The 23,077-nt window shown below is 39.6% G+C and overlaps 1 protein-coding gene across 11 annotated transcripts in view; it reads right to left on the bottom strand.

The window, feature by feature from the left end:
• ABI1 (abl interactor 1) overlaps positions 1-23,077 on the bottom strand; it is a 77,321-nt gene that overhangs the window by 20,711 nt on the left and 33,533 nt on the right. For all 11 annotated transcript variants that reach the window (XM_054000850.1, XM_054000860.1, XM_054000787.1 and 8 more), the window contains exon 3: positions 7,339-7,515. In XM_054000850.1, the coding sequence (XP_053856825.1) occupies positions 7,339-7,515 (177 nt within the window). The remainder of the gene's footprint in view (positions 1-7,338; positions 7,516-23,077) is intronic.

Genomic DNA, 23,077 nt, shown 5'->3' with positions numbered 1-23,077 from the left:
AAAAGGCAGCAGAAAACCTAAAGGAGTGGCAGGTATGTGCTTAATGAATATGCAAGCATCTCTCTACAAATGCCTCTAGGCCAGCCACCCTGCTGGAGAACATGACCATCACCAAGGGCCTGATCAGTACCAGGAAGGTCAAAGCCAGGAAGGAGGGAAATGCAGGGCATGAGGAGGAGAAGTGGTAACATGCATACGGTTCACAGCTTGAAGAGGGAAGAGACTGTTCTGAGAGGGTATAAAATAAGAGACAGGAGGTGTAAAATGAAAAAAGCTTAGTCAAACGAAGAGCATCCCTGAGAACTCCAGCAGAAGCTGTGAGGAGCATGATTCCCTTCTCCTCCTGCTACTTGTATTACTGCACAAACAGGAGACAGTTCTCAACCCAATACCAGCATCCTGGATGGCACACATCAGAACAAAAACAGTCTGCAGGCTTGCTGGGGATGCTTGTGATGCTGAGGGTGAGAACTAGATAGACCAGGACGTTCCCAGGAAGGAAGTATGGTAGGCAGCAGCATTGGTTGGGGTTTCTTGCAACGATACAGCAGATCATGTTTTAAAGAAGCAAGCAGAACAATCTTGCCTTTCCAGGGAAAACTCAGCAAGCATGTGGCTGTCCTACATAAAGCTTTAAGGGCTGTCACAAAACTAGGAGAAAGAAACCACATTCTCAGGTTCAAGAAATAAGAGTCAACGCTGCTGCATTTCCAAAATGTTACAGCTAGGGCAGTGACACATCCATAGGGTTTGGACAGCATGGGAGAGCAGGTTGGCCTAGGACTGAGAGCCAGCAATGGGCTGCAAAGGAGCAAAGCAATTAAGGCAACAGGCAGAGCAGGTGTTTGCAACAGCCATGCCAGGCATTTATCAAAGCCAAAATTCAGGCTGCTCCTGTAACTCATGCCAGAAATTCAAAGCACCTGGACTTTAGAACTTCAGCTGTGGGTTTGGAAGGACAAGCAATGACTGCTAGTACCAAGAGACTTATTTGCTTAAGGCAACTCTTTTGGCAATTCCAGCATACTCAGTTCTGGTAGTCTGAAGAGTACAAACACACCTGCTGCCAAAGGCAGTACTGCAGGTTGCTGTACTTGAGGTCAAAGGGACAAGACCAAGAATGGCATGAAAAGGAAGGGTGTGAGGAAATCAAAAGTACCCACTAGTAGTCAGAGGATGTCAAGACATCAAGGTACTCCACTGGCTGGCCTCAGGAGGCAGCCATCTAACTCTTTTTAATAGTTTTCATGCCAAGTAACAAGTCATGGGGGAACATTAGTCATGATTCAGGGAACTATAAATCTATCATTCGAGCTATAAACTGTGCTTGCAAAACTAGGGGTAGGGATGATTGCAAATAACTAATTTATGTGAGCAAATTTATCTGTAAGCGCACAAAAGACCACCTGCACACAGAAGCAAAATCCTTATCATGCTGATATTCAGCAAGTTTCTCCTGCACATTTCAGCTAGGAACTCTCCAATTTCAGAGTGCAGAAACTTCAAATCTCTAGGCAGGTTGTACTTCCCCTGCTGTATTCACTCATTATTTCTCCGACTTCTGAGTTTAAAGAATCAATTCTATATCAACTACATATATATCAACTCTATATCCTGCCATATCTAGGATGACTGGAAGAAGTCTCTAAAGACCACCCAATATAAACACTCTTCAATGGAAAAAAGGGTTTAAAGTGTGCCAGTCTATCTCCATTAGTAGTAAGTATCTGGCAAACTTGAAATTCTTATACATGGGGTCTGTAAAAGCAACATTCAGCCTAAGATAGGTTATCTTTGACCAATAATCAGAGTTGTCAGAAAAACAGAAAAAAACCCACATGGTCACTCTTGACTCTTTAGTCAACTTCCCTTTTACTTAAAAAGGTACTTCCTTTATTAGTCATGGGAGAATGTCCCTACAGAAAGGCAGCTGGCCAAAAAACCTTTTGAAATGCTATTATGTGTGTGCAGCCAGGCAATTTTGCACAAGATTGCCTCTTCTCTCACTGGTGGGGCAGTTCTGAAATATGACATGGTGACACAGAGCAAGAAAAACAGAAGGTGGAAAGGTGCTTGTATATGAAGGTAGGGATTGCCTGAGGAAATGATAGAGTAAAGCACCAAGCCTAGAACATGGTTTCCTTACAGAAATCAAGATACAAAGTAATCAATACAAGTAATCAAAGATGTTCTTCAGCAGGCAGATTGTATAAGGGTGTCAGACACTCAGGGTAAAACATTGCTGCCACACTGGTTTTGTGCAGTTTTAAAGAAATTGTCTGTGTCTCAATTTTCTTTTCAGAGTGTCTGTATTTTCTTACAGTCTATAGTAAAGCAGACTATTTTCAGGAAAGGTAGGTTTCAAATTAGTATTTCTTTAAAAATTGAACATATGTAGGTAAGTCTCTCTTCAGGGAAATTTAACCTCTCCTACTAATATTTGCAACCTAGTCATTAGTCTTCTGTTAATGGTAACCAGATGTAATTTGTCAGTATTGTTTCTCTCATTCTTTTTTTTTTCCAACTTTCCAATTAAAAAGCATTAGCATACAAAAACCTGTTGTGGATGATAGACAAACTTAACATCCGTTCTCTCAGCACTTTCAGAGAAAGATACCTAGACTCCTGCTTTTAAATAGTTCAAGACTTTTCAGTTGAGTTGGTGACTTTGAATCTAACTACAATAAAGTAAGACTAGCATAAAAAATTAGAAAATAAAGAGACCTCAAAGTTTTGAGTTTCCTTTGCAAGCTGAAAGGCTTGAAACCTACATTATGTCAGATGACACGAGGCACACTTCTGACTTTCCAGTAGCAAGTGCCCTATAGAAAGCACACAGTGTTAACACTCACAACGGTCAGCAGAGTTGGCAAGAGGAAGTTCCTTTTTCCCCCGGAGAAGCATTCTTTACCCTACAGCAATATTTACTGTTTGGCCGTGACCAGAGGGATGATGTGACATTAATGAAATTGGCAACATGACATCCTTTGAAGCGTGAATGTCTGACAGAGGCTGGTAAGAGGACAAAGGCAGCAGCAGCTCCAGTTCAGGATCTCAATCTCACTTGGGTTTTAGTAGGGTGAATTATTTAAAATTTAATATTCCAGCAGCTACACATAAAAAGTCTTATCCTAAAGGGTAAGTAAGCTCGATTAGGGAGCCTTTCACCCTCACATCAGCATCTCATCTGCATTTTTGTTTTGCACTGAGATATAAGCATATGGACTGCAGACAAGTAGGACATGCTGAGAAACACAAGGCTAAGAGAAGACTCCCTTCTCTAAGCTTAGTGTTTGTCAAGTTCTGGCCCAACCCCTACTTTAAGGGAGTCCTTCCAACTTCCATTTGCTTGAGAAAGATTTCTGAATACTTAACTCCTGTTTAACTTTTGGGGCTCAAAAGCTTCTTACAGTTTTCATGTGCTAAAATGCAAATTTCTTTATGGTGACAAAATTACATTTTTTTTCCTTAAAAATAAAACTGAAAAGCGATCAATCTTCATATACAATTCAAGTTTGGTTCTGAAGAACTATTAGTACCATCAAATAAACTTGATCCAATTACAGCTAATAGGCATTTCAATTAGGCATGCATTCAACATTTTATCTGCCTTTAACCATAAGCCATCATCACTTCAATTTCCTACTTAGCTGCCATTTTACAAATTGCTGCAATTCCACCTGCCTTCTATTCAAAAAGAAGATTATTATAAATTCAAGGCTAATTTGAATTTGGCTTTTAAGGGCAAATTTAAGGTTTTTAAGGCAGCTTCCAAGCTTCCTCCTTCTCCCCACTCTTAAACTAAGGATTTTCTGTATGAGTAATTGTGTTTGACCTATTTATTTGCTGGCACAGTATTTTTTTCTTTCCTTTCACAAAAAAAAAAAAAAAAAAAAAAAGAGACGAGGAGGAAGGAAATGTTAAAGTAGCCTCTGCCTAATAATTTTAAACCAAGCTCTACTCAGGAAGGTAGATAATGACACTTACTCTTGTTTACAAAGAATTACTTCAGCTACATTCCCCTATGCCCAGAGGGTAACAGCTGAGCAACCATTTCACAGACCAGCAAAAATGCTTCCCTGCGTGTTTCCTGGAGCCATCAACACATATTTGTATTGCAAAGGAAAGCTTTCTTGCTAGCAAACCAACTTAAAAAGCCCTCCTGATTTGGACTGATGCCAGCCTTGGTTTCACAGAGACATATATTAAACAAAACAAAACAAAACAAAACAAAAAAACAAAAAAAAAACAAAAAAAAAAAAAAAAAAAAAAAAAAAAGGCAACTTTTGGAGACATTGTCTGTATCTGTCCCTGCAAAGGGAAGGGGCAGGGAGTGCAACAGCTGGGGCACTTTGGGGCTGCCATGAAGGTTTCAGGCTGAGAGAGAAAGCACCTCTATGATCCTAGGATGCTTTACAAAAGCTTTTCAACCAAGATCGTGCTGGAGGAGGAAACAGCACTGCCTTCCAAGGAAGTGTGTCCCATAAGTGAGGAAACCTGCAATGGAGAGCAGCTTCTTACCCATCACTGCCCTCACCTGCCCCCAAAGAAATTGCTGCCTGTGTGTGAGACAGAGGGGGGCATGCAGAGCCTTCTCCATGCCCCAAGCACATGCATCTGCTTTTGCATCCTTTCTACACAGCCACGACAAGCAGAGACAAACAAAGAAAATGTGGGAGTATACACACGAGGTGGTTTTGCATTTGCTCAGATGCAAGATGTAAGGTGAAGACAGCATTTACCCCGAGGATTACACACCTTCCTAATTTCTTTAACTCTGTGAGAGATTTTTTTTATCTACAATTTCCATATGAAACAATTGAGGGTCACCCCATAAAATATACTGCAAATTTATTTATTTATTTTTCCTAGCATCAATATTTAAATGCATAAAAGCAGAAACAGGGTATAATCCAGTTTGTATCCTTGACTTCTCCTCCTTGTATTTTTCCTTTATCAAATCCTACACCAGAACAGAGTCCCACTAACAACAATAAATTGTCATCCACAGATGTCAAAGTGTTGTACAATTTTTATTTAATATTTAAATGCCAATATATGTGTTGTGCTGTATCTTACTGACAGTTGCCACGGCAGAAAACATTCAGGGATCTGTAAGTTAGTCAAACTGACAACAGTTCTAACCAGACTTCAAACTTCTTTTTCTCTAGAAAAACATGGTTTCTAAGGCCTTATTGGACATGTTGCTGTCCAGTTGAGGTAAAAACTTTGCTCAAGAAAATAAGACTCAACAGAGACTGAAGCATCTTTTAAGACCACTCTGGACAAGTTTGTAATTCAGTTTACTGTATGCTCTCCCCTAGACTGTAGATTCAAGAGGCAACTCAGATTCTCAGCATCATCTTTCATTTGTGCTGACTTCCAACAGGACTTGATCCAGCTTCTTAAGTTGTTTTGGTTTGATTTTCTTGTAACATCACTGCCTATATCTAGGTGACTAAGTAAGCGACTTCCATCAGAGCCTTGATCTGTGGCACACTCTTGGAACCCAAGTAATAAGATGGCTAAAACATTTAATTGTATCATTAACTCAGCACACTCTCTTCAACAGTGTCTCTAACACGTGGCAGCCACCTTGAACTACATACCTGAGGTCTGGCTGGCAGTTTATTTCATTTGTGTAACAAGTCTACATAGAAAATACCAACTGTTCTATGCCTTTGACAGCTGTAAAACAGACTTAGGGAAGTCACTCAATGAAACAATATCAAGATACAATTTGCAGCTGTCTTGTAATTGAGTTGGCAATTTGGTTATTACTAGAGGCTTTTTTACGTCTGAAAAGACCAAGCTTTTAGTATAGAATAAACAACTAACATTCAAAAACACCCTTCACCAAAACCATTCCATAAGAACTGCCTAGAAATGAGTAAACAGCACCCACTAAAAAAGAGGGTCACATGAATAAAGACACTACTACTCCCAAAAGCAAATACTGATATTGGAAGATACAACAGCTAACCCTTAATAACCTCAGCCTTCATGAATCAAGCAACCTGTTTTGAGTCTGCATAACACAAGTAGTTCAGCAAAACATCAATTTCAGAGACTAACAGTAATTATTTGACTTTTGAAGTCTTCTACAGCACTTGATCCCTGGAGCACTTAAATGCAGAAACCAATAATCTGACATTGAATTTCTGTACTCTCTATTCGTAGAACATTCTCCTCAAATGCAGGCTATACTGAAAAACCATCAGTTTCTCTGACTCCAGTGTTTCTATTTTATAGCAATTCAGAACACATCTGTCTCTGTCAGGCTTCTACACAACACTTATTCATCAAGACTGGCTTAATTTATTACTGAGAAACAACCCTGAGTTACATGTTTAATACAGGTTCACCTATAAACGAAAAAAAAGTCAGGTAGTCTAAAGTCACTACATTAATTAATAGTCTACAGCTGTCATGGTATAGAACTGCTCTCTAACTTGTGTTGGAATTAGACTCCTGAGGACATGTGGAGGGCTACTATAAAGCAGGAGGTACTCTGGTCTCTGTTGTGCCAAGTCATTCTAAAGATCTGTTCCTCAAGCTCAGCTATTCAAAGGGCATGTGATGGGCTGATACAGCTGCACAACTCACTGACCAGAGCACATCACGAGGATGTGCTGTCCTTTAGGGGATACACAGGTTTTGAATAAATACCTTCCAAGAGAAGATTGTTGCAAACTGAATATACCTTGAACACCTGGTCTAGAGGGATACAAAATTATTTTTTATAAAAAGATGACCAGGGAGCAAATGGTGTTGTATTAATTCATTCCAACTACAACCATTTCAAGACAGGTAGACATTATCTTATTAAGGTTTTTATTTAGAGAAAAGGAAAGTTAGGCTGTCCAATGGAAGTAAGACATCAAATGCCACTGAGATTTAAATGCAAACTAGCTTTCCCCCTTTCTTCTGTTCACCCACCAAAAAAACCCAACCCCACCAGCCAACTTCCCCATAAGAGATGACTTCCTTTATTTCTTTAGTTATTGAGAAAAACTGAGTGGCAGTGACAACTTAATGCAGAGAAGGAAATAGTGGTAATTTTAAAAGCCATGGCTTTTTTGACAAGTCATTAGCCTAAGATCATGAGCCATTATTTCCTGATACTGTGACTATCACTGACAGTCACAAGGTTATGGAAAACATTGCTCAAAATCCTTCACTGTAAAATAATCCATTTTGTTATTGAAATGTTTGTATGTGGGAGCTAATCCTTCCTATCATAAAGGAACTAAACCTTTGAGTATCAGTAACATTCGGCCCCAACCCTGTCTCCTGGTCTGTGTTACTTGGAGTCCTCAAGTGTCCAGGAGTTCTTACCTTCACGCCATGGCCAACATCATCCAGCACCGTGTAGTCTATAGGTTTTCGAATATACCTTACAGGACGTTCCATGTTCGCTGGTGCTATAATTTTGTGAGTTCTTGATGTGTTCTTATTGGTCGTCAAAATGCCTATCTCTCTGCGAGCGACCTTTTCTTTATGGATGTCCACAGTCTAGATTAAAAACAAGAAAGTATGGGTTTCTTTAGGCATTTGCTGTTTTCTTTACAGAGCTAGCTGCATGTTTAGGTTTCACTGTTAGACAAAGAGTCTGAATGAAGTTAATGCTGCTGGAAGGATGCCAGTTTATTGATGAAATGAGTTTAATCTACACAAATGTTAGAAAATTACACCTTAATGAAATAACCAATATTAATAATAAAATTACAATTACACGTTACTGCTTCGACACCCTAAAGACGCTATGCAGATACAGTCCTCACAGATTAACCCTCAGTGTTCTTATGACTGACAGTGGTAATAAATAACTCCACAGCTGGGAAACCAGGACAGACAAGCTAAGCAATTTGCTCAGAGCCCCAGAGGGACTAAGCTTGGGAAGTCTGTGCGGTAATTTCTTTCAGCAAAGCCATCAGAGCATATCACAGCGAGAGTCTGCACAGGTAGGGACTAATTTCAGCACTGGGGCTAGTTTCAGTCATACTGTTCACAGCAGTTTTACTGAAAGAATAAAACAAAGCTTTGCAAGTAAAGGAATATAAAATACGCTGCATTTTATTCAGAAAAAAAAAAGGAGACAAAGATCAGTCCAGCAGTCTGTGAAAAAACAAACTAAGCTTCACATAACAGGCACATTCTTCTACATGGAATATAATCACAGCTTAAACCCTAGATGAAGAACAAATGCAAATCAAGCATTGGATGCCATAGTAATCCCATTTCTAGGAAGCCTATTTCAAGATTCAGAGATTGAATGTACTGGTTTAAGTACCTACTAGAACCTCAGGATGACATTGAAGGAGATGGTATCTGACAAAAAAATGCCCCTTTGAGCAAAACCTCTCAAGCCACCACTTTATCCACTGAGGAAAATAAATCTTAGTCTATAAGCATCAATTCCTCCTAGAAAGGCTATCACAGAAAAAAAAATAGTAAAGGTTTAGAAAGAAAGAAAAATCCTTGTCATCCTAAATCCTACCTCATTTAGGTACATACCTAGAAATGGTTTAATCTAAAATGACTGTTGTGAAGCACAAGGTTTAGTTTAGTGAAGCAAAGTCAAAGATGAAGCACAAAATTAGCTGATATTTCTACTCCTATATGAGGCAAGATAAAAAAAGCAAGATTAGTATTCAGGAAATTAACATTTCTAGGAAAGCCAGCATTCAGCGGTCACTGTGAAATGTCTTCAGCTGAACTGCTGTTTCCATTAACTGGTGTCCATGCTCAAATAATCTTAAATTCTCCTGACTACACAAAGACATAAACATGTAAGACCCTTCCTTAACAGTTCTGATAGGTGGCATTACAGACTACAAGCAGGAATACAGGTAGAGAAGCACCTAAAAACAGTGATACCAAGCAATCTTGTTTTCACAGCTTCAAGCTAAATAACAGACTACTTGAAACACTGCAAAAGGTTCTTTTACTTTGAAAGCACACAGAATCTTAATAGAAATAAGAGTTGTGATTTCCCAGAGCAATGCAAGACATTAAGTGTGCATGTGTGCATTAGCTTATTTGGAATAAATTAATTAAATATTCCAGTAAAACTTTGGAACAAGCTTTATTGTTCTAAATGCTCGTGCTCTGAAAAAAATCCCTAAGTCAGGAATTTTTAAAATGCCTTTCCAAATGAGACAATCCTATACATCAAGTATTTACCTACATCAGTATCAGGTATCACCCACTGCACCCATGTTTTCTCTGGCAGCCGATTTTACAGATGATAGAACGAGGACTAAAGAATGAGATTGGTCTATTTTTTTCAAATGCAGCTATTATTTGTTCTTTTCCTTTTAGAGACTGAAACATACATATTAGTTCTGCCTTTTCACTGTTTTCTTGATCTTGCTGAAAGAATTATGAGGACTGTGCTACATGTTCATCTCTCTTCCAAATTTTCTGCACAACCTGAACCTTTCTGTTTAATAACAGCAGGTCTCAAACTATCTTACAAAACCCTTAAATAATAAGCAACTCTCCATATTTTTTAATACATGAGCACTGCATAGGAGAGAAAAAGAACCAATTTTGAAGTCCCCTAAATAACATAGCAATTTAGGAGGCTGAGAACATCAATTTAAAAAACATACAAAAATGTTTCAAAATAGGCTTCTCTAAAATACAGCTAGGTCCCTAGAAATAAATCCATGCTTCTACTTCATCTTCACAAACCAAATCTGTTGTTACTAAGAAACTCATTTTTTATTCAATGGATAGACAAAGATGCATCTTTATACTAGGAGTTCTCTTAACACTGACAGCAAAAGAAAAAAGACAAAACAAAACAAAGTCCTTCACTGTACAAAAAAAAAAAAAAAAAAAAAAAAAAAAGGCATATTTTTCTAGCAGGTAGTCTTTGAAATTGACTTTTTCTCCCTGCAACGGACAATGAAAATTCCATAAATTACTGGAACAGAGGATAAGAAATTCCAGGAACAGATGCTGTACCACACATGCTTTGGAAATTGACTTAAGTAATATTGTAATAAATTGCTGTTAATGAAAATACTTCATAGAACAGGAAAATACTATATATTAATTTTATCAGACAGCTTATCCAAAATTAAGTATAGAGCAGTGATTTGTAAAGTCTTGGCATGATTTTCAGTGAGGAAAAGAAGAGTATCTCTACCACAGTGCAGGGCCAGCAACAGGGCACATATGTAAATCCTGAAAGGCATTCAGATATGCCTGTGCAAGGGACTAATTTGCTGTTCAAAGCAAATGAGACTTCAACTCCTACCACATCTGGTGCACTGGAAAAGCAAGGCAGGATTTTACCCCTATGCAAAGCAAAGGCTCACAGCATATGCTTTGCCCACAGCAATAGGCTGCCCATCAGATCTTACTTCTTCAAGAAACTATTGGCCTTTTTTGATCTGCATATTATTAAGTCTTATGTGAACATTATGCAAAACAAACCACACAACAATTGGTCATTCTTATATTTTAATTTATATCTGCTTGATGTTCATGTGGAGGTTTATTGTTTAGTCATAGGCTATATTTTTCACTTTCAAAAGAGGAAAAACTCAATACACAAGCAATTTTTAGTAGGACAGCAAAGCTTTCCAGCCAGTCAACAGTAAATTTCTAAGAAAAACAAGCCACATATACCAGGTAATAGCTAAAACAGACCATTCTCAAAGCTCTGGTCACACTTGACATCTGCAGCTATGAGTGTTCTGACATGGTAACAAGACAGCTAAACAGTAGTTGGTTTGTGATTTCATGCACAAAACCTAGTTTCAGATATCAAAGATGGAGAGGAGCAAAGTATGGCTAAGTGGCATGGGTTAGCACAGGCTAACAAGCACCTGCAAGCAGTCAGACCAGCTTCAGGTGTCCTATGCTGAAACAAATACATAGCACAATTTAAAATTTGGGGAAAAGGGCAGAGAATTTCACTCCTAGACAACATAATCCGGTGAGACAGAGGCCAGCTTTATACTGATTTGGAGAAGAGGGAAAAGACAGTGGTTCCAGAAGCACAATGGATTTCCTTTGGGAAGCAAAGTTAAATGAACTCATCAAACAAACCCCATTGCCATTACAACTGAGTGCCAGGGACTAGGCCAGCTAATCCAGAAGCTTGGAGGTTGAATGAACTGTTAATTATTAGCTGCCTCCACTATTTCTCTTCTTTAAATCATATAAAAATTTAAAAACCAACAAACAGTTGAACAGCAGGATGTAGAGTTAAAATTTAACTGTTTGCTTCCTTAAAAGTAGCCTCAAGACCAAGTGAAGCACAGCAATGATACAGCAAATAGTTGTTCTTTTATTATCCTGTGCTGCACATACCACTGTACCCATGTGCTACAGCATGGTAGCCCAGAACAAACAATTTACAATAAATAGAGACTGAAGTGTCTCTGGCCAAGCTAATATAAGCGTATCTAAACATTTTAATAAAGCTCACACATATGGGGTTATTAAAATAAAAAAGGAAGAAGAAAAACAATTAAAATTTTGACAATCCTCTTACTCCTGAAACACTGCAACTCAAATTTATGAGTTTAAGGAAGAGCAAAAAGTCACTTCAAGGACTCTTCCTTGGTCTTAAAAAAATCTAACAAACACATAAGACCAAAAAAAATTTCTAAGATTACACCACCACTTTTAATGACAGCTTTTCAGGCCATTCCATGCAATGCTTTTAAGAACTTTCACATCATACAAACAAATGCCCTGTGCCACAGAGAGCTGCAAGTCAGGAACTTTACAATTTCTGCCTAAACTCACTCAGAGAAGAAGGAATGTAGGATCACAACCCACAGACTTCCTTAAGATGCCTATTTTTCTAAAGCAAGGAGACAAGGAAGACTAAGCGGCTCATTATTGGCAGCAGTTTTCTGTAATTCTGACATTGTTTCTCTTTTTTGCTTTTTCAGTTTGTGGTTATAGGGTTGGGTCTCCTACTAACACTTTATTTCAGGCAAGTAGAGCCCTGATTACAGGGCCTCAGTGCTATATATACCTAAATGTCAGCAGAATAGATTACAATTACTATATACAAACAAAACCCAGCCATATCAGCCATGCAAGCAGCATGACCTGCTACCACTTGGCACCCCCATCTTCGTACTGCACTCACTGTAGTTACACATCCTGAGGCTCAGCAAACTGTTCTGCACAGACTTGGAGCTGTACTTCCCTAAATCAATCTGCTCCATACCTGAAGTCCTGTGTGCACTCTGGGGCAGCTCAATGCAGGAAGGACAAACTATCAGAGTGTGTCCAGAGGAGGGTGACCAAGATGGTGAAAGGTCTCAAGGGAAAGCCATACAAGTGGCTGAGGTCACTTTGTTTCTTCAGCCTTGAGAAGTGAAGGCTGAGGGGTACCCTCATCACAGCTGACAACTCCTTCAAGGGGGGCAGCACCTCAAGGGAAGGTGCTCATCTGCTCTGGTGAGCAGCAACAGGATATAAGGAAATGGAATGAAGCCACGTCAGGGGAATTTCAGACTGGACATTAGGAAAATATTCTTCACTGAGAGGGTGGTTGGTCACTGGAACAGGCTTCCCAAGGAAGTGGTCAGGGTCTCAAGCCTGTCAGAGTTCAAGGAGCACCTAGATGACACTAAGTCATATGGTTGAGCTTTAGGGACTTGGACTCAATGATCCTTATTGGTCCCTTCTAACTTTATATGATCGTATGCTAAATGCTACATCATTGAATCCCAAGTTAATGGAGAGAACAGTGTTTTATCCATTCTATACCTGAACAGTGAGATTCTCTTAACCAAAGGGCATTGCTGGGAGTATAAGAGAAAAGAATTGTGTAAGAAAAAAAACTTCAAAGACCTCTAGTCAAAGACAAGCCAACTGGAACACTAGATTTGACATATCACATCACAGCAATCCATCAAATACAGTATCTTCTTTCAGCAGAAACTGTGCCTGATGTGACACAAAATACTGCAAAGGCACAGGTTTCAGACTGAAGCTTGTCAATAGAGCTATGCAATGCATGGGACAGGGGGTGGTGCAGAGAAAGCTTTGTTTCCTTCCTCGATCTCTGGTACAACTGGTCTGGACTCCAAACTTACTTCTTTACATTTCAATATGAAAGGTAGCATTCATTCTACTGCCCACAAAAAAATCAGTCACAGCTTCAGATTTAATTGGTCAGACATAGCAGTCAAATACACAAAGTTAAAAACTTTATTAACACAAATATTTTCTACTACAAATTCACACACACAGACTATACAGTGTACTAACCAAAGGAAACAACTTAAGAAACAAACACTAAGGTGCTTTCAGCATCCCTTAATAAATAAAACCACCCAAGCCCTCACTCTTTGCAATCTGTTCCTAAACCCAGCTTTAATATAACCCTTACTGTCCTTCTCCAGAAGCACAGATTGCATTGTCTTCCTATATAGTTTATACAGTAAGCTTCCCTGAAAGGAAAATAAACTAGTGAGAATAAGAACACCAACTTTCTCTGTTTTAGAAATACAAATTTATTGCACTGCTGCTTCCAGAAAGAAAGCATATTTAGTAAGACCTTTTAAATAAATGAATTATGGTTGAGTAAAGGCGCTGAGGAGATCTGGACAATGCACGTTGCACAGGCCACCTGCAAGAAAGTCAGTCTGACCTACAAAAAGAACAATGAAATCCCCAGCTTTAATGGGCTCAGTCAGACAGCTGACTTCTTTAGTGAGAGCACCATTTTATGCCATTATTTCGTAAAGAAAATTCAACACAGGGAAATGTGAACATATTTAAACTACAAATAAATATTCTACAGAAAAGAAGAATTATGGGCTCAAGGTATATCAGACATGAAAAAGCTCAAGTGAGTAGTTTGGGGTTTTATAACATCATGTACAATCAGATATCTAAACAATATTACAAATTACATATTTCACTAACTCTTGATGAAAGTGCTAGTAACTCAAGTATTTCACTTGAAACTATTGCTTACATATTGTCTGATTCCCACCAAGATACTGCTCAAGAAACTCAAGAAATTTACCTACAGAAATAAAACAGTTTACTTGCCTCTCTTGTCCAGGAGAGTCCAAGCACTAAGCAGGCCTGGCCTCACGGGAGACACAGAGAGCAGAGCGTGGACGCAACTGCATCGGTCACCCTTGTTCATCACTGTGCACACACATTTATTCCATGGGCATCTCCCCCAAAGTATGAGGCTGTACTTGCATTGGGAACTGTCACCCTCAATTCCATTGACTAGAAATTGCTTGAATACCCCAGCTGTGACCATACCAGCTCAGTTACAGACCAAAACTGGTCCGTTTGGTGAGCATTTGCCTTGTCCCAGTTCTTCAGCATAGACACCTGGTTAAGTTAACCAACAACTGAGAAGCATATAAAAAAACTGAAAGAAACTTGGACTGAAGTACTGCTGTTATCAGGGACTGGTGGAGTCAATCCTGTCTCTCAAGATAGAAGACTGATGCAATCTTCTATCATGCCCAGTTAGCTATCAATTGTGTGAAATTCAAGTCCCTAGTTAGCTTTGAACATATTTCATTTGAAGGCACTGTACTAAAAGCTTTATATTGGTTATCTTTCACTTTCATAATAAAAAGGAGAGTGGCCTTTCTTACCATTCCCTCTTCAAGAGACAATTTCAAGACATTTTTAACAGCCTCTTGGACAGTAACCAGAATGAAATCTGCTAAAGCACTGTTTATCAATTTATCAGTCAATCCACAGAAGAAACACAGTGCTAGCAACAAGCAACAGTTACTAGAGGAAAATAAAAAGGGAGATGCTTTTTCCAGTTCCCCAAATTCCATTAAGAATATAAGGGTTTCAAGACCTTTTTATTTCACATAAACAATCCTTCAATCCAACTTTCTTCACTAAGGCTAATAGTTGCCTGACACCACTACCTAAATTCATTTGAGAATCCTCAGAATATCCTGCCATGCCTTTTGAACCTGCAGCATGAAATTACTGTTTCCTATCACTCTGAAGCATTTGGACATCTGATTTTCACCTTGTGTGTTTTGCTTTGTATGGGGTGCTGGCAATGTAGGAGACAACTGAAATAGATTTAAGAGCTGTATTTCCAGAGCTGGAAACCCAGCAATGTTTTTGGTAAGTTTAGATAGAAGTTTCTCACACATTCTCTTCAGCAAACAGACAAGCGACAATAGTAGGACAGGATCTCCAGAAAGCTTCATCTCCTGAAGTCTTGGTAAATCCAGGCCTCTTAAGGTAAAAGGCTAGAGGAGCCAGATAAGCCACATCTCATGTAATCCGATATGTCACCTTCCTTTTCCTGCACAGAGGGCTCACATTCAAGAGCTTTTACTGACTGACACAGATATATACAGCAACTTTCACAGTCCATATAAAATGTTTGTTGGCAGCAGAGGGGGAAAGGCACTAGAGAGATCAAAGGAAAACGAATGAGAGAAATACAAAGGCCCATTTCCAGAAGTAACTCATATGAAAAGGTACACTTTCAAAATACATTTCTATACATAAAATACAAATAGATATATAGAAAAATTTTATCGCAATGCTAACAATGCATTTTACTAATATTATCCAATGGAGAGAAGGGCTCAAAAAGTGCTGATTGTGGGCCTTATTTTGACTGTCCATCACAATTTTTTCAATTATGTCTGAACACAGATTATGTATCAGTTTAATCCAATGGAGCCAGCCCCTGATTTAGAATTTACATTTTTTTTTTATATACACTAGCAATTATTTCTCAGATTCTCCTAGCAATTGCCACTGGCATAAAGCAAAGAGATTTCAGCAACACTTGAAGATATTTTATATCTTCACATAGATATTTTTTCTGGGATATCAGGACAGCTATAGGGGGTGAGTGGTCAGGTAGTGAAGTATACCACAGACATCCCATTTCCTCAGGACTGCATGTTTTTAGAATCCAGAAGCACAGAATGTAAAACAATAATGTACACAGTTTCACAGCAAGCTTAAGCTGTATTCATTTCAAGACATACTTAACAAAAACCTCATTCCTAACTAACAGAACATGTGCTTACAAGTGTTTAAAGAAAAAATGCCATTAAAATCAAGAAACTGAAAGCAGAAGCTAGAGAAACAGGCCTAAAGATTACTAGCCACAGACAGATAGCCTCACCATTAGCCTTTCTTCCAAAAGGAAGACTAGGATTCACTAAGAATTGGACCCCAACTGGATCCCAATTTCCACAACACAACCCGTGGAGTGGCACATACACCTACACAACAGCAGAGAAAAGGAAAAAAAGAGGGCTGTTCAGCTGAAGGATTGTTTCTATAGATGCTTTTCAGAGTACCCTACTGGCAAATCTAGTCATGCATTCTGCTGGAGAAGCTGACCAGAAAGGGGACATGGGGCAAGGACAGACCAGAGGGGCTGGGAGCAGGTACACAGCATTCTAGGACAAGAATCAGAGCAAAGAAACTAACCCACTCATCCAAGAGCCAGACTTGAGTTCATGCCTGGTTTTTCTTTCCTGTTGCCAAGTGCAAATGGAAGGACTGCTATGGAGGATACATACTAATCCCTCAGACAGCACTGAAGGAAAGAAGCTTCTCACATTATTCTCATAATGGTTATTTCAGGCATGTTCATGCAAGAGGCTGATCAGATAAAATGAGGCACCTGATGGAAGCCAGTAGGTCTCACCTGTGAAATGCCACCTCACAGAATTAGGGTCTATGAATGAGAAACATCTTTGGAGAGACACAAGGAAGTCTCATCACACCCTCACCCTCAGCTCCCCACTTTCCCCAGCTGAAAGGAAGATGATGTCAACACAGAGCATAAGGAGGGGAGGTCCACAGAGTATCTCTGGGAACAGGGAGAGGGATGTGGGAAGTAAGACTGGCAGATGGCAACTGAAGGCAAATGGAGTTTAAGTCCTACAGAGGAAGAGATTTTTAGCAGCTCTAGAGAGGCCCTTATTATGGAAAGAAAACAGTTAAGACAACAGCCCTCCCTCCTCTTGGCTGCATTGGTGAAATGCCAGAAGCACTTTGCTAAAGTTCACATAAGCATGGGGGAAATGGAACTTCAAACATCTGGAGTATGGAGGTCAGACAGCGCTGCAGAAGCAGCTGGCCCCGCACGCAGGAGGCGGCTGTCTGCCAGGATTCAGCGAGTGAAGAGGTGGGATGGGTCTGTGGCTAAAAGCAAGAGCCTGGAAAACAGCAGATTGAAGTTCTATTCCTGGCTCTGCCAGACTTCCTGTGCTATGCCAAGCAAGGAGCTTTGCTGATTGGGTTTGGAGCTGTGCACCTGCACCAGGAATAGACAGGGTATAGGTGGGCACAAGTACAGGCAGCACTGTCACAGCTGCCTGCTCTGGCCACAGTGACACACAGTGACAGCCCAGATTTCTCTGCTAAACACTTTCCACTGATGTTTTTAATTGGAATGAAAACCCACAAGTGAGTTACAGATAACACTTCTGGTGCTTTGGCAAAACCTACTGTCAATTTTAACCATTTGAGCAAACTAAATGTACATACACTGCAGTAAGAAGTGCATTATGAACATTGTTCATTAAAAAAAAAAAACCACTAGCCCTCCAATGACTTGTGACACATGTTTATATGGAGTACAACAATTTTTTTGTGTTCTAGATAACTTTCTTTTCTTTCAAATGCAACTGCTATTTCAATACCTTCTTCAAGAGTTTAATAAACAGATAGAAAAAAAATGCATCACTAACGTAGATCTCTGTGGGAAGACAGAGAAGATGAGACAAGGCATTTATCTCCACTTGCCTCCTAAAGTCTATGGCTTCTCAGCAATTTCAGGAGTGGGGGAAGAGAAAGAAATAGCTTCCATGGTGTTATTCCCTGTTCTGACACAAAATGCCTGATCCCTCTAGAATATGGTTTCCAGTATTTGCAGGAGATGCAGCTGTGGCTGAACCCCACACCCCACCACTTCAGAAGCACTGCACAACAGGAAGTACAGACCCAGCTCTGCATCAGATCAAAACTACAGCACATGGCAAATTAACTGGTAGCCATTCAGTTGAGTTTCACACGGCCACAAACATCTTTCTGAACGTCAGTTCTTTTACTCAGCCCTTCCTCTGGCCCACCACTTCCCCTTCACCAAGACAGGATTACAGTAAGAGAACTCTCAAGGTACACCCCCTCTCCTCTAGTGTTCTACACAGTGAACTGAACAGACATTTCAATGCTTAAGTAACACCAGTTGCTGATTAAAATCATTTAAATTGGAAGACACTTCAAAAGAGAAGTGTTTCAACAGTACTATCTGGTGGATTTTTGACAGAACAACATTTGGGATGTGTAGTCATGTTACATTTGTATTCAGCCCTAAAAAGCACAAAAAGCAGATAAATGCTTTTGATTATGCAAAGTCAAATTTCCAGCTGTATGTGTAAGTGTATTTCAGTCTGTGAAATTAGATATCAGTAACTTCAAATTATTTTTTTTCTGGGTATCCCTGAAGATATGCATGACTAAGTCAATTCAAAAGAAAACAAGAAGAAAAATAAATATGCTCATGCAAGTTTCCACGTAAGAGTTCCAGCATTTTAAAGTAGCTGATTAAGTCCCTCTTTTCCTTACTGGAAGCAATGCACTTGTCTAGAATTAAACAAAACATACAAACCTAAATATATTTTTGACTGTAGGAAAGCACAACAGAAAGGAAAAATTAAACAGCTTCTTCAGTAGTTTGGACTCACTAAAGAACCACCATGGGAGTAGAACAAAACTGTATGTCAAACGAAAAGCATTTTGTGTGCCAAAACAAGCAACTTCATAGGAGATGAACATGTGCAATTGCAAAGAGCACTGCAGGTGGCTGAAAAGGAAACCATCTAAAAAAAGCCTATGAAAAATAAACTCAACAGAACAAGTCTGAATTTTCTGAAAGTTTGTCTGAGGTAAGAGGCTGATAAAGCTGCAACAATGATGAGTCAGAATGCTCATGCCTGAACAACAAATAAAAAAAAACCCAAAGCCCAATACTTCACATTTAGTTTTAAGTTGGCAAGTCAAATTGTGAAGAGCATGAAACAGAACACACGCCAAAAGAAAGTGAGCTCATATGGCCTTAGCCTTAATGTATCACCTCTTCAGTGCTTTACTTAATCAGCTCTAAAAGCAAAAATAAAATATTTTCCAATAATAAAGGTTATGTTACGTGGATGGGATAGTGGATTTATTGTATATTTCAAAATAATTATTATGCTAAAGAATAACAAAACTCACACATAAAAGCTATTCTCATTTATCACATGTATTACTTGAAAGTGGTCTGGATTAATTTTCAAACACATACTTTTCTTGAAACAAGAAAATCCCAACCAACAAATTACCTAAAACCAACAAAAAAATACACATACCTACACAAATACACACACAAAAACACCTCTTCCAAGCACCTCCCTTCTCTACATGAATTCAGGGCCTATGAAATATCTAAGGCTGACAGTTCTAAGAGAGACTGTTTCCCCCACACATAAAAAAGGACAATACATGTTGGAATGACAGTGGGTATCCTTTAGCTACCTGCAGACATAGTTTGATTACAAATCACCCAAGGCACAATGTTCCTGCTATCCCTTTTTGATCATATGTCATCTGATGGCAGTGATACAAGCTAGTGGAACATGTGCTGGTTTTCAGCTGCGTCAACACTGCACCAGGAGTAACTCAAAGAGTATTAATTCAACAGCCAGCACATGGCTAAAGGCCACACTATCTACAGCACAAATCCTCTTGGATTAGTGTCACAAACACATCTTACCCTACATGAAATGTCTGTTTCTCATTTCCTAAATGTTCAAGGGTTGAATATCCCACTTTGTCCAGAAGAGAACTACCGAAGTTCTGCACTTTTAAAATATATTTTTAATAAAAAGTAGGCAAGATGCTCCAGCAAACAACTTTGTTGTAGCACTACGAGGTGCTACTCCAATGGAGTGATAACCAACAACAAGGATTTGTTTCCTCTTGTCCCCCTGCCCATCAGTAAAATAGGGGGGCAGGAATAATCCTCAGCCACTAGAGATTCCCATCTAAAAGTTTTCAGTACACATATTTTACTTTACACTTCACTTACTACTCATACTACTATCTTCTGCATATTATTGTAGCAAAGAGCTCTTCCATGTCCCTTGAATACCAAAACAATCTGGATCTGGCAAGTTTCTTGCTTTCGTTTTCAAAGACAAACAGCACAAAACAGATCAACTTCCTTACGCTGCCTCTCCTTTCTCAAACCCCCTTCAGCAAGAAGGTACATCAACACAGGACAAGATTAGAAGCATCATGAACTTCCATCAGCTCAAACTTAAGACACTCAAGCAAAAAAGGAGAGTTGACAAAAATCCCCTCACATGTTTCCTAGGACTGCACTATTTTGGACTGAGTCATACAGACTTCTTGCAATTTGGGATATATTAAGTAAAAGCAGAAGACAGACAAGCAGATCACAGGCATGTATGACGTTTACCAGTCTAACAGGGTGGGAAGGAAGAGCCAAGGCAGAGATGGAATTGCTAAAGCTGCTCTAATTCTCCATTGCCATTTTTATTTCCACACACAACTCAAACAGGAAGTTGCACATTGTTTCTGTAAATGGATTTCCCTTAGCGTCCCAACTCTTGGCCATGACTGATATGAAATACTGCAGTTCCACCTCTGGTAACATCCAGATGGCCTCAGAAGTCCCAGCAGCCCTTACCCCATACTGAGCCACAACCTTATCCACCTTAAACTTTTCCTAACTAAGGCAGGGCCTACTGGCAGAGGGAGCCTGGCCTACAAAGAAGCTGTGCCATAATTCAGCCCCTCCACCAGGATCACATCTCAGGCTTGTACATGCACACACCCAAAACTGAGTTCTTGACTTCATCCTGTGCTAGAGCATCTGAACACAAACATTGCAGCCTGATGGCAGGTTAAGAGACAGTAGAAGTCTTGAAGAGAAGTCTTGTGTGTAGGCTCAGACACAGGCACACCACTGTGTCCCTGCTGCTGAATGTATCATCCTACTACTGCTACAGTCAATTCATTAGACTGATAATGTGCTCAGAAATCAGCAATTTCCACTGTGCAGTTATTAGCATATTGATTAAATATGATTGCAAACACTTGGGGAGAAGCAGAGCATTAGCCACTGGAGAAAACATAGAGACTGAAGCCAGTCAAAGAAGCAGCTGGAAGTCTGCAGTTTTTAAGACCTTGTCTCTGGGATAATTGAGCCCACAGTTCAGGGAATAGGGGGCAGGGAACAAAATACTGTTTTGTCACAAGAGAATGGCAGGAAAAAGAAGACTGGCCATCTCCTACTGTCACTTTAGGCAGAAGTTATACATAAGCTATATAAATATTGACCATTGAAATGTTTACAGAGGAGTGCCCTGGTGAGGATGCTCCAAACACCACGGTGAGTTAAAAGCCTCTGAAAGGCATCACAGAGTTTCAAGAGGCAGCTCTTCCACACCACAGTAACACACAACACAGACATGTGCACGACTGGACACTGAGCTGGGCAGTGCTGGACAGCTAAACACACACTGAAGAGTCACTGAAAGCCTGCAAGAAACCTGAGTGCACAGAAGAGTGGTGGGGATCAATAGACCACTACCTCAATCAGGGAGGGAGTTCCCCAAGAGACGAAGGGGTACATCACAACACTTTTTAATGGGCTACAAAAAAGACAGCTGTGCAAACTTCTGTGGCCTACCTCCCCCCACTGCTTTGGTAGAATCTGGGGAGGTCAATGTACTTTTTGGATTTAAACTGTGTATATCCATTCAGGAATGCAGAGTGTGTTTAATCCCAGAAGTATACAGCTAATATAAACAACAACTACACATTTGTTTTGAGAGCTACCACGACTAAAGGAATCTCGGCAAATGGGAAGGAGGGGAAGAGTACACAGGAAAATTATCCAAGTAAGATCTGCAGACTGCTCACAATCTGTTTTCCCAGGATGTTTGCTTAAGTCACATAATTGTTTGCAGAACCTTTGCTTTCTAAAAATGCATTTGGAAAAATTCATTCCACATTTTCTTAAATCAGTTTCTACTGATTAGATTATGCTTTTCAATATTCTCAAAGTCATTATCCAATAATGACCAGTCAGCAGTGTTCTCTTAAACATATTCTAGGCAAATGCTTCACATGAAAATCAGTAGTTTAGAAGTTTTCCAAATATATTTTTTTAATGTCAGATATATTTAGTCCAAGTATTTAAGCCACCTCCAGTAGAGAGCACCTCTGAAGAAAGTTTTGCATTGACTGAAGGACTACACATTAAAGCAGCTTGAGGAAATACAGTCTTAAAGTTACTGAGCTGAAAAACAACATGCCTGTAACTTGGAGTTGTGGTCCCCTCACTCTCCTTTTGCTCCCATGTCTGGAGGTCTAGCAGTATGAAACAAGCTAACTGGGAATGAAGCTTGATATTCTCGCTGCCAGCCCAGGGGCACACTGCACTGCAGGAGGAGTTTGCTGCTTAAAGCAGCAAAATCCCCAGTGATTGAACTTGAATTTTGCTCAGTGAGGGCTTATGGAAACCACCACCCGCTTCCTGAGCTTTTTGTTATTTATTCATGTGCCACAGCCTGAGCTCAGAAAAGGGAAAAACTCGTTATTTTAACCAAAGCACCATGAACACCCCCAGAAATTCTCTCCTCCCGTTTTAGCATTCAGATTCCAGAGTACCATCAAGCACAACCACTACATCATGAGTGCTTTGAAACTGTAATAGATGCAGCACATCTGAGGCCAGCTGTCATGCTACCATCAAAATAAGGCACTAGTAGACATATCTACATGTCTGAATACCATGCATAACACAAAACCAGACATGCTTAATTATACATCAGTTTAGGATGAGGCTAAACCAGGGATATGGAAGTGGTGCGATGGCCATCTTCAGTGTGAAGAGTGGAACAAATAAAATAAAGTATGATCTGGCTCCTATCAGCTTATAGGTGATATAACCCTATCAGTGCTGGCTCTTAACATTAGACTTAGAATGCATGAGGAAACTAAATCAAAATACAGTGACACAGGTAAGAGATTAGATAGCTGAGAA

Source organism: Vidua macroura, chromosome 1, assembly GCF_024509145.1.
Source record: "Vidua macroura isolate BioBank_ID:100142 chromosome 1, ASM2450914v1, whole genome shotgun sequence".
In the NCBI taxonomy this organism is placed as follows: domain Eukaryota; kingdom Metazoa; phylum Chordata; class Aves; order Passeriformes; family Viduidae; genus Vidua; species Vidua macroura.
This window is presented reverse-complemented; position numbering and strand designations above follow the sequence as displayed.